The sequence below is a fragment of the Macrobrachium nipponense genome, chromosome 31 (genome assembly GCF_015104395.2).
Source record: "Macrobrachium nipponense isolate FS-2020 chromosome 31, ASM1510439v2, whole genome shotgun sequence".
Classification (NCBI taxonomy): Eukaryota; Metazoa; Arthropoda; class Malacostraca; order Decapoda; family Palaemonidae; genus Macrobrachium; species Macrobrachium nipponense.
The window spans coordinates 23,548,479-23,561,827 of NC_061093.1; the positions used below are offsets into that span (position 1 = coordinate 23,548,479).

General features: G+C 38.0%; 1 protein-coding gene across 2 annotated transcripts in view; it reads right to left on the bottom strand.

Annotated features, from left to right (window-relative positions):
- The window catches only part of LOC135206694 (peroxidasin homolog pxn-2-like), a 123,225-nt gene that overhangs the window by 92,994 nt on the left and 16,882 nt on the right, over positions 1-13,349 (bottom strand). Inside the window, exons 6-8 of one of the 2 annotated variants that reach the window (XM_064238115.1) lie at positions 13,054-13,182; positions 11,943-12,071; positions 5,953-6,135 (exon numbers count right to left, since the gene is read on the bottom strand). In XM_064238115.1, the coding sequence (XP_064094185.1) occupies positions 5,953-6,135; positions 11,943-12,071; positions 13,054-13,182 (441 nt within the window). The remainder of the gene's footprint in view (positions 1-5,952; positions 6,136-11,942; positions 12,072-13,053; positions 13,183-13,349) is intronic. The other variant, XM_064238116.1, reaches the window with a different exon arrangement.

The window sequence follows — 13,349 nt, forward strand, 5'->3', positions numbered from 1 at the left end:
GTTTTGTAGAGCCCCTAGAGCGAAGTGAACAGTCCCAGTCAGAAACAGGCGTTAACCTTCTGCAAGACAGACTGAATGTGCCCCGACGAAGCTGAAGAGATCATTTTGGGGTCCTGAGTAGCTCCCACCAAGGCTTCCAAGCAACAGGGAGGCCTGGTTTCTCAGCAACTTCACGCCTTGACTGTCGAGCTTCACCAGTGGGCAATCACCAATTCGGTAGAGCTCTCAGCCAGGTATATCCCAGGGAAACTAAACTTGGTCGCAGACAAACTCAGTCGCCAGGACCAGATCCTAGGCACAGAGTGGTCCCTTCATCAAGTGATGGCAGACTAGCTTTTCCAGATTTGGGAGAGACCCATGCTAGACCTTTTCGCGACACGCTGCAACAGGAAGCTGTGTTCTGTTCAGTGGTTCCAGATCCCTTAGCATTGGCAGACAACGCATTCCAACATCCCTGGGACAACCTGGAGGTGCATGCCTACCCTTGGTTTTGTTTGATCAATCAGGTTCTGAACAGGCTGATTAGTTCACAGGGTCTCAGGATGACTATGGTAGCCCCTATGTGGCCTCAAGCAGAATGGTTAACAGATCTGCTGTCGTCGTTGTCAAGAGATTCCGAGGGAGACTCCCCCTTGGCGGCATCTTCTGTGTCAGCCCCATGCGGAAAGGTTCCACCAGTCAGTAGAATCCCTGTCTCTTAACGGTTGGAGACTATCAAGTATCTCCTCCGAGCAAGATGCTTTTCTCAGAAAAGCTGGGCACACGTCCAGCAGTCTTAGGAAGTCAACCTCCACAGTTTACCAAGGCAAATGGGCAATCTACGGTGATTAGTGTCTTAAACTGGGTTTTTCTCCACTTGTGACCTCTATTCAGCGAATAGCAGATTTTTTAACCTTCCTCAGAGACTAGAATGTTTTTGGCTTATTGAGTTACATTTACTAATTACCCTGTAACTACGAAAGTAAGAGGAGTTTTGAAGAAGTTTTTCTTACAAGTTTACTCAATTGCTATATGAAGCTCCATGAATTTTTTCACAACTGCATTTTTCGCCCATACCCCCATATAGAAGGGTTCCGGCAGGCCCCCTTAAAGGAGGAATCTCTTCGTGATGCAGTAGCCTTCCAATACCCTGAAGATCCATGGCTCTGCTCCCATGCAAGCCAACTTCTACCAGAATGCAAGGAAGCCTGGCTCCCACAGGGGCACAAAGTATTTGTTCTTCACTTCTTTGGTATAGACTTGGTGGTGGCTTGCTTCTAGACAGACTTTGAATGGAAGTTATAGTAGAGTCTAGGATGAGACTAATTTTTTTTGCACAAAAGGGGTGCTCTTGGAGCGGAGAGACTAGCTTCGGATGAAAGGGCGCCTGCAAATTAAGGTGGCTTTGAACATTACTATTGAATCAGGAGGTCCTCAGTATGTACACTACTTCTACAGGTCTGCAGCTATCTGCTCTACCATGCCTGCAGGAAGAGATGGGAGGGGTCCAGATGACCAAAAAGCAAAGCCACCTTCAGCAGGGCTGAAACTCCCTTCTTGGCAAACACCAAAGGTCCCTCTTCTTCAGAGGTTTGAAGGCTATGAACGACGCAAGCTCTGCTGCGCCATCTCTGAAAGCCTTATCCATGATCGAAGCATGCTCTGGTCTGCTGAAACAGTCAACCATCCCTGTGGCAATCTTCTTGGCGAGCGTGCCCACCATAGTGTCTAGGAAAAAATACCTCAAAACACCTTACTCTTGACGAGGTGGTCCAATTCCCCAGAGAAGAAATTCTACAGAGGCAAAGGCTGCATGGCGCAAAGAGTTTATGGTCCAATTCCGCCAAGAAGAAAACTAGCCAAGGTGAAGGCTGCATGGTGTGATGAGTTTATGAGATTAGAGAACTTTTGGGAGGAGGCAGCAGCTCCCAGGGAGCGGCTTTTTCCAGTGTCGTAAGCTTATGGTACCTCTTGATAAGATGCGAAGGAGAATGAGCAAATGTCTTCTTCCCTTGTTCCCTCTACAAAGAGAGCCTTTCTTTGACCTTTTAAGCTTTTCTGGAGGTGGAAAGTACCATCTTGGGAATGATTGTGTTCAAGCAGATTTTGACATTAGGAACAAGGCAGCAGAAGACACAGGAGTAGGAGTGAAGAAACCCGCATACCTCTCCAGGAGTAGACTAAGTAAAGCCTTGTATGACATCAACTAAGCCAAATCTTGACCATCTTCCTAGTCTTATGAAGAAGCTGGTGAAGGTTGTTGGCAGTCATAAGAGGACACTTGCCTGAGGAGCTTTCTAGAAGTTCTCCTAGCTGGCTCTTCAGTAGTGCAAGTTGGGCCATCCAATTCTGCAACCAAGATCTGCTGTTGCTGATGGGCTAAGTGTCCTGAAGCAGAAGGGGCAGTGAATTGCAGATCCAAAACTAGTACAAGTGTGGGTTGAACATTTGCAGCAGCAGTCATCACAGGAGAGGGAGCAGTCATCACGGGAGCGAGAACTGCCGGTGCAGGAACCCATGGTAGCCACGCAGTTGCTGGAGACTGAAGCTCGCACTCGGGACTGGACTCTTAGGAGCTCTACACCTAGCTAGATACTCAGGTGACAAGTGCCTAGCACTGAGCTTCGTGTTTAGAATCTTTGGAAGATTGCAGTACAGGCAGGGGCAGACTGGGATGTTAAACCAGCCTGGGCATTTTTCACTCAACAGCCCCGTGAGAGGGGAAGAGTGGTGAGCAAAGAGTTAAGCATTTTAGGGGTATTTTGAGGCCTATGTAGGGACAATTTACTTTGATACAGTTTAAAAACCGGCCCACCGCGCATTGCCCATATGCCTTCATGGCCAGTCCGCTCCAGAGTACAAGTGTGTCCTATGAAGAGGAAGTAACTGTACCAGAGCAAACACTGAAGGGTCAACTCCATAGCTACAGTAAGGAAGGGCAAGGTATAAGAGTACTCATGCTGCTTGATTGGCACTGGGGACTCAAAAGGCAAAACGCACACATTCCTTTTAAATCACATTACCTTTTCAATGGTCTAGAAGCATTTCTATAGTCTAAGAAGCAGATCATCCAGCCACTTCTGCAGCTTTCATTACACTGCCCCTCTTAGGTCTCTAGAATTCTCTCAGCAAATCAGTCATGTTACTAACCCTTTTTGCAGTTCTGTCTTGAGTTGGCAATAGGCCCTAATTAAACTAACCATTAATTATGGACTTCCATTTAGATTGCAGTATAAATTTCTTTTACATTGCAGTATAAATTTCTTTTACAGTAAGTGCATAAAGCATGCTCTAGAGTTGTGCCAAAAACTTAATTTATTTATCTGTAACGGCACAAGTTTACTTACCAATTGCTGCCAACTAAATTTTCTTAAGGGTACAAAGCATGTTTTGGAGTTTATGAAAACTAACTGTACTTTGTTATAAGTTTACAGAATAAAAACAATTATACAAATTTGTATTTATCATAGCTATTAAACCTGTGGTTTTACAAAGCATTCTTCTAGCACCAGCTGGAAGACTAGTCAAAATTAAACCAAGGCTTTAGTGGCAACTAGGTAGGCTGACAAGCCTAGGTGGCAACTGTCAACCTCCTTTACATACAAGTAACTTTCTTTCAGACCAGATAACTTTATCGAGGGGTGGCTAGGTGGTCCCTGTAAGTTAAGACCACAGGTTTGTTAGCTATGAATAAAAATTAAATTTGCAATTTGTTCATATGCAGAAAAAACTTTGTTCTTATGGTCAGACTTTTGGAGAGAGGAAAAAAAGCCTGGAAATGACTATGTTCAGCACACCTAGTAACTCTTCCTGTCTTATAGAAGACTATGGAAGAAAACCAAAGCTTCTTGCAAGATAAATAAATGATTAATAAATTTATAAAGGGATTATTAACGGTCAACACTTCTGGGTCTTCATAGTGTTGTAACAATGTAGGAGGATGTCAAAGAAATACATTTAGATAAACCTTAGTAGCCACCAATAGTTTATCAATCCCCTCCTCCCTAGCTGGAGAGGGGGGGGGGGGGGGGTGGGGGGGGGGGGGGGGGATTTTCTTTGGTAAGTTTTAATATTCAAAAAGAAGTTAACATTCAGGTGGGAATAAACAAAATGTAAAAGTCAGTCAACTGTCAAACCAATCCAGCACGATTGAATTACTTCATTGTATATTATGAAGAGAAGAGAGGAAAAGGAAAGACCAGTCATGTCAGTCATTCTCACTTTCATACAAACTTCTTTAAGAGACTGTCCCACCAGGGGCACAGAAGTTACGTAACCTGTTGAGCTGCTGCAACATTCTGCAGATAGCAGTGAAGGTGGTCTGACGAAGCCAAGTGCCAGCCTTCAACATCCATTGAACAGACAAGTTCCTTTTGAATGCCAAAGGGCTAGCCCTATAACATGTGCTCTTACATGCAATGTTAGGACTGGGGAATGAAGCGGAACCATAAGCTTGTCAGATAGTTTTAAGAAGCCAAAAGGAGACTATTCTTGGGACACTTTAATTCTGGCCAGCGCTAACTCCTTCGTAACCTGGTCTGAGATGGAGTTATTTCCAGATAGTGTAGTACTCTGATAGGGCAAAAGAGCAATTTGTCCTGATCATTGTCAAAGTTATTAGAGACTGAATGGAAAAGGATTAAAATAAGTACGTAAAATTGACAAGAGGTTTTCGAGTCTTTGCCACAAGTTCTGGGACAAGTTCAAATGCTACAGACTTCCAACCACCTATGTTCGACATCAAAGAATAGGCCAAGGACTAACTAGTTTTTTTAAGAGGCGCCAGGGCCAAAAGGAAAACAGACTTGAGTGTTTGGTTCTAGTCTGACAGTGTAGAGGCTAAAACTGAGCATGGGTGAGGTCCCAATAAAGTCAGGTCCCAACTGGGCAGTCTTATTCTCTCACAGAGACTGCACAAAACTTTTGAAGCATAAAAGATTTTCCTCAAGGAAAAAAAAAAAAAGAGAGAGAAGAGAAAGAGAGAAGAGGAGAAGAAGAGAGAGAAGAGAGAGAGAAGAGAGAGAGAGATAGAGAGCGAGATAGAGAGAGAGAGGATAGAGAGAGAGAGAGAGAGAGAGGTGTTCTGACCGAGATTACTCCACAATTGAAAAACACTGTATAAACTGCCCACTTCCCCAGGTACACGGCTGAGGAAGATCACAGATAGCCAGACTCCTGATGCTGCTCTGCAATTAAGCCTTTGGAAAAGATACTGGATAGTCTCCAGCCATGAGAAGAGAGGGACTACCAAGCAGTGGTTGAAGTGTGGTTTGACAGGTTATGCAACAGACTGATTAGGTAAAATGGAAGGAAGGCATAACTCCCCCACCCCAATTTATTCCAGGGGTGTTGCAGGGCAACCTCTGCCACTGCAAAGTATCTGGAACCAAGGAACGAACACTAGTTTATTGTTGAATCTTTTTGTAAAGAGGTCTATTGAGGATCTTCCCCACAGATGAAAGGGCCCCTTCATGTCGTGAAGGTATACCATAAATCACCAAGACACTACTACAGCACACTTAATCCGAGGATATCAAAAGCTTTTAACTTGTGAAACTACAAGTAGCAATTTATATACATTTCCAGAATGCCTAAAAGTAGCAATAAGTAGTAATTTCTGTAATAAGTTTCAGAATATGAAAAACAATCTAAAAAAAATTACTTCTAACAACTAACCTTTAATTATCAGTACTTTAATAGGAAAAACTCAACAGGCAATATGAATTCAATGCTGAACACATTACCTAATCACACAGCTAAAATATGAAATGTGTACCTTCAGGTTGAATTTTTCACACTAAATTTCTGCAACAACAATTATAGGACTTGTGCAAATAATGCAATTTTGTACTGCACTAATCAGTAAAATCAACAAAGCTAGGTTTTGAATAATTAACAACCAACCTACCAGAGCAAGTTTGGTTTTAAATGCTACATTAAACCATTACTACAAACAGACCATATTATACTTGCCTTATTATACAATCAGAAGGTAATGGAGACTCTGTGTAAGGGTCAACCACAGAAATGCAAGAACCTTCAACAGGATGAATGTCTCCATACAGACAAATGTACTTATTCTCTGGGTTTCCAGGGTAACACCAAGTTTCTTCAGTCATACGAGTAATACCATAGTTATCTACACAATGGCTGAAACTAGAAAGTTCACACTATATGAAGTGTTAATTGCTAAAATCTTTACAATCAAAATTAAATCTATATAATATACCTGTCAACTAAAATTAAAATAACAGTAATCAAAAATGAAAATAGTCCTCAGCTTAAGATAAGAAAAATATTCATACACTTTGTATCAGGCCCACTGTAATCATTTCCCTTCCATAAATTCCAGAATCACCAGTACCTCCATAACAGTTCTGGACATTTGACATGGCATTGAGCTAGTATTTAGTTTACCAGTATGAAAACTGGCTACAGAAAATTAGTGAGCACTACACAACCATGTACATCATGTGACTAAGGAAAACTTGGGAACTCATGGACCCAATAGAAATATTTAAGATAGTATAAAGTTCTAACACCTCCAAGATCAAAGTACAAAAACCGCCATGGCCAACAAGGACAGAATGAGATTAAAACACTAGGGATCAAGTTATCCTAAAATAGTTAAGCAACTCAACCTTGAGTGGGTGGTTACTGGGGGTTGCCCAGCATCTTTTACTTTATGGGTCATTTAAGCTTGACAGCCATACACAAAAGGGGAATCTTACATATACTCTGTAAAGAGTGGATAGTAAAACCATCTGGAGCAAACTCTGCAATTTTAAAGTTTGTTAACCAACAGGTATTGCATTACAAAGCACACCGCTGAACTAACATCTGCTTTTATCCATTTCAAAATATATCTAAACTTAAAACTGCACTGGAGGGACACAATAGTAAATGTTTTAATTAAAATTTGACAAACTGCATTGGTGGGCAGAGGGCAAATAGGATTCAGAGTTAAGTATGACAGCAGAGGACCAAGCAATTAGCCATGACTAAGCTAGAAAAATGTCAAAGCTGTGGCCAAGTTCCACATCTATAGTATACAGGCGGCCCGCGGTTAACGGCGCAATCACTCAACGGCGAATCGGTTTTACGGCGGTCGTCAAAAATATTCATTAAAAAAATAAGGCAATTTAAAGGTATCTTTACGGCACAAATTTCAGTTAACAGCGCCGCTAGCGCCGTTGTCTAACGAGTCCATACATTTGTAGAAATGCCGTTCAGACCATAAAGGTTATGCAAATTATATTAACAAATTTTATGGAGAGTTATTACGTAGGTATTAGGGTAAAATATATGCCTCTGACGCTGTTCTATGCCAAAAATATAGAGTTACATAAGTGCAAATTTAGCTATGGATGTGTCTATTCCTAAATGTTCATGCTTTTGTTTAAAATGTGTGAAAATGTATTACGTGAAAGGCATTTTTATTTCTGTACAGAAATATGATACAAAGTCAGCTTTTGAAACTGCCCTTCAAGTTATCAAATACGATATTTTTTCATGTTCTTTCTTGTAAGCCGCCGCATGCCGCTCTTCCGAAAATAGAGATTTAAAAAAAAGAAATACAAATTAGCGATCGATGTGTCTTTTATAAATGTTTATGCTTTTATGTTTAAAATGTGTATGAAAATGTATTACGAATAGGGTATTTTTATTTCTGTGCAGAAATATGATAAACAGGCAGCTTTTGAAACTCCCCTTCAAGTTATCAACTAAGTTGTTTTTTTTTCAAGGTCGTTCTTGTATGCCGCCGTCTGCCGCTCTTCCGAAAATATAGAGATATATATAAAAAAAAAAAAAAAAAAAAAAACAACAAGTGCAAATTTAGCGATCGATGTGTATTTTTCAAATGTTTATGCTTTTATGTTTAAAATGTGTATGAAAATATATTACGTAAAGGCATTTTCATTTTTGTACAGAAATAAGATACAAATTAAGGCAGCCTTTGTAACTACGCTCCACGTTGTCAGGGGATGGTTTTTCATGTTCGTTCTTGTCCGCCAGTTCCGAAAAATGCATTGTGTTATTTTATTAATTATGCATCTTTTCCATAAATCCTTTAAAAAGTTATACATTATTTCACTGTATCCAAGAATATTGTATGTATTCTCGTATTATTGTATTTTAAAATACTACGGCAAACTTAAGCCCGTATTCCGCGGAGCGGCCAATGTTGTGGTTTGAAATCAGCTGATGAATACGAGTTTGTTTCACCATAACGCAATTCTGAGCGAATGCTCTTGCTTCTAGTTAGCATAAACGAATATCTATATACTTGACTTATATGAAACAGTTATTTTTCCTTATACAGCGTGTTTTTAGGTGGAAATGTTTGAATATGTCTCGTTGTGAATGTGAAAAACTATTTTTTTCGTTAACAGATTACGTTGGCGGCATGTTTATTGCGTAAAAAATTACGTGATTCCGTTCGCAATAATCCTTTATATCATCGTAATACGAACTTTACGTTATTTATCTTATATTCTGGTCGTGAAACCAACAGTAAAATGTGTTCTTTCAAGCACAGTAGTTTTGATTAAAATGATTTTATCCCAATTTTATCTACAGTTGTGTGTGATGGCAGAAGTTTACTGCAGTTTTATCCTTGTTGCCGATGTACGATAATAGTCATTAGCAGCTTGAACAGTTTTCTCAGCTTCAGTTATAACTAGGTTTAAATTTAACGGTATATTTCCCGGTTGATCTTTAATCTATACTGATTTCTGATCTATAGCAAATAAAGTTATTACATTAAGATATCTCAGTTCTATTATATACATAACGCCATTTATAACAAATACAGCAATGTTGCACTGTAGTACGATTATCGAAATACAAGCCAAACAGATGTTATCCAGTTCGGTTGTACTTAGAAAAAACAAAAAAAGTTTCTCTCGTTCGGTTGTTCATGGCTGTACACGTTCACGCAACGAGTATAACGTTAAAACCACACTTTCATCATTCTCTTTTGCTGTTATTGAACTTATGTAACTAGAAGATGGATAAAGTTAGGCCATTGTTATTTGATCTCATAAAATCGGACTATCATAAGACTAATGATCATAACCTGAACACTACAGCTACCTGTACACTGTATAAACTTTATTATATTTTTACATACTCTAGACACCCACATGTACTGTACAGTAAATTCTATAGTACTATACTGCATAAATATAGTTACTTATTGCGCCGTTGTGGGATTACAGCGCCTTTGACTGGTCTAGAGTTTCGAAAGAAGGTGTGCGGCGGCCGTAGGCTTTAAAATCGCTTAACGTCTAAAATCGCTTGGCGTCGGTGGCCAGGAACGGAACCCCTGCCGCTAACCGAGGGCCGCCTGTAATGGTTTGGTTTGTTTTGTTTTGTTTATACCAAAAAGAGCCAATTTCAACCTTGGAACATCTCTCCAACAATTTCATAAACTCTACAGCATTTTACATAGCTTTGGAGCCAAGCGATTAGCTATGACCAAGCTAGATGTCAAATTTTTGGCCAAGTTTCAGATCTACAGTACAGGAGACCCTCTGTTAGTGGCACGGGTTCCGTTCCTGGCCGCTGACGCCAAGTGATTTTCGACACCAAGAGATTTTAAAGCCGATGGCCACCGCACACCTTTTGAAATTCTAGACCAGTTAACAGCGCCCTAGACCAGTCAAACGGCGCCGTAATCCTGCAAGGGCCCAAAAATAAAATTATATTTATGCAGTAGTATAGTACTATAGAATTTACTGTACAGTAGTACTGTACAGTATATTATAGTATTATAAATACTGTAAAGTGAAAAAAATTCTTGCTTTAATCCTTTGGGTGTCTAGAGTATGTAAAGATAAGGTTTTATACAGTGTACAGGTGGCTGTAGTGTTAAAGTTTCAATAATTCATCTTACGATAATCGGATTTTACGAGACCAAATTACAATAGCCTAACTTTCTCATCGTCTAGGTAAAAATTCAAAAACAGCAAAAGAGAATTATATAAGTATGGTTTTAACGTTATACTCGTCGCGTAAATTCTTTTAATTTTTTTTTTTTAAGTAAAACTGAATTGGATAACATCCGTTTGGCTTTTATTTCAATCATCGTACTATAGTACATGATTACCGTAGTTATAAATGAAGTTATGTGGAATAGAACAGATCTTAATGTAATAACTTTATTCGCTATAGATCAAAGATCAATATAGAACAAAGATCAATCGGGAAATATATTGCTAAATTTAAACCTAGTTATGACTGAAGCTGAGAAAACTGTTAAAGCTGCTAATGACTTATCGTGCATCGGCAACAAGGATAAAACTCCAGTAAACTTATGCCATCAAACACAACCGTAGATAAAATAAGAGATAAAATGATTTTAATCAAAACTGCTGTTTTAAAAAACACACTTTACTGTTGGTTTCATGCGAATATAAGATAAATAACTTAAAGTTTGTATTATGATATAAAGGAAAATAATGAACTTAATAAGTTTAATTTTTTATGCAATAAACTTGCTGCCAACGTAATAACCTTGTCTCAAATCTAGATATTCGTTTATGCTAACTAGAAGCAAGAAAATTTGCTCAGAATTGCATTAAATATGGTGAACCAAACTCTTATTCGCCATCAGCCAATTGCGAACCAACACATTGGCTGCTCCACAGAATACTGGCTTAGATTTGCTGTAGTATCTTATAATACAATATGAGAATACATAGAATATTACTGGATACAGTGAAGTAATGTATAACTTTAAAGGATTTATGGAAAATATGCATATTTACTTTTTCTTCCGAGCTTATATTAATTTTCGTCACTATGCCGTCTAGGTAGCAATGGCATCTCGAGCTCATTAGGTCGTACCTCAATTTTCTGCTAGAGTAACAAAGACAAAAATAAGACAGTTGCACAATTATATTTTTTACTTCTATCCCATGGAAAAACAAATTGCAGTGTTGCAAAAATTGAATGCATAAGCAAGTTTTGTCTTAAAATAAATTTATGCAACAAATTTAAATTTATAAAATCGTGATTCAATTATATAAATTAAAATAGTATTCGGGCATGACTGAACAGCCTATAGTCTTCATGTGAAGGGCTGTTACAAAGACTTCAAATGGACATGCGTACTGCCACTATCATATATATACAAAAACCAAAATAAATACCCTGTAATACATTTTTCATGTACATTTTAACAAAGGCATGAAAACTATAACAAAAAGCTGAAGTTTCATTAACAAAAAGTTAATTAGCTCCCTAATTTATAAAATAACACCATGCATTTTTCGGAACGGTGGAGGACAAGAACAAACATTAAAAAACATCCTCTGACAATGTGGAGGGTTGCCTTAATTTGAATTATATTTATGTACAAAAACAAAAATACCTTACACAATATATTTTCACACATTTTAAACAAAAATCATAAACCTTTAAAGGTTAAACTCTAAATTTAATTTATTTTTTTTTTTTTACCATTTTCAGAAAAACTGCATGCGGTGGCTTACAAGAACTAACATGAAAAAACATTTGATAGCGTGAAGGGCAGATTCAAAAGTAGCCTTTGTATATTTGTGCATTAATAAAAATACCCTATACATAATACATTTTCACACATTTTAAACAAAAGCATGAACATTAATAAATAAGACATATCCATAGCTAAATTTGCAATCAATTTCACTATTTTCAGCATAGAACAGCATCCGAGGCATATATTTTACCTTAATACCTATGTAATAGCTCAAATTTTTTTTAAAATATCATTGCATAACCTTTATGGTCTGCCAAAATTTGTGCGGTAAAAATACCTTAAAATGCTTTATTTTTAATGAATTTTTTATGACTATTGTAAAAGCGATTCGCGGCCGAGCGATTGTGCCGTTAACCGCAGGCTGCCTGTATAGTAGTTTGCTTGTTTCAATATACAGTACATACAGCATTTTATATTACACATGAACAAGACTACATACCTCATACATTCTTTTCCACAACCAGCAACTAAACAGCAGTGCTCTCCTGTACCACAATCCCCGTCAGACTGGCACTGGTCAAAGTAGTGGATGCATACTCTGCCATATGAATTTGGGTCTGGACAACCACTGAAAATATACAATAGTACATTCAATGCTACATATTTAATATTACAAATGAAGCAACAAAATTATTTCATCATTTAACAAATAAAAGAATAAGTGAACGCAGAAATTCAGCCATGAGTCACAGCTCTTTGGATTAGAAGCAGGATGTCACCACCTTATGGAACAGCTTACTACCAGTGTCACTTAACCATAAGAAATTACTTTCTGCAGGTACCAATCATTATCAACATCCACTTACCAATACCCTGTAATACAATTTTCATGTACATTTTAAACAAAGGCATGAAAACTTAACAAAAAGCTGAAGTTTCATTAACACTATTTTCATACACATTTTAAACAAAAATTATGAACCTTTAAAAACAGACAATGATCTCTAAACTTCATACTTTAACTTTTCAGAAGAGCTTCAGGCGGTGGCTTACAAGAACGAACATGAAAAATCATTTTTTGAAAAAGTGAAGGGCAGTTTCAAAAGCTGCCTTTGTATATTTGTGCAGAAATAAAAAGACCCAATACATTTTCATATATTTTAAACAAAAGCATGAAAATTTATAAATAAGACATATCCATAGCTAAATTTGCACTCTTTCACTATTTTCAGCATAGAACAGCATCAGAGGCATATATTTTACTCTAATACCTATGTAATAGGTCAATAAATTTTAAATTAATTTGCATAACCTTTATGGCCTGAACGGTATTTCTACAAATTTATGTACTCTGAGAAAACTGCGCTAGCGACGCTGTTGACCAAAATTTTTGAGAAAACTGCGCTAGCGACGCTGTTGACCAAAATTTTTGCGGTAAAAACACCTTAAAATGCTTTTTTATAATTAATATTTTTTAAGACTGCTGTAAAACAGATTTGCTGCCGAGCGATTGTGCAGTTAACCGCGGGCCACCTGTAGAGTCGTTTGCTTTGTTTCAATATACAGTACATACTACAGCATTTTATATTACACAAACAAGGATTACATACCTAATACATTCTTTTCCACAACCAGCAACTAAACAGCAGTGCTCTTCTGTACCACAATCTCTGTCAGACTGGCATTGGTCAAAGTACTGGATGCATTCTCTGCCATATGAATTTGGGTCTGGACAACCACTGAAAATATACAATACATTCATGCTACATATTAAATATTACAAATGGAGCAACAAAATTATTGCATCATTTAACAAATATAAGAATAAGTGAATGCAGAAATTCAGCCATGAGGCATAGCTCTTTGGATTAGCTGCAGGATTTCACCACCTTATGGAATGGCCAAC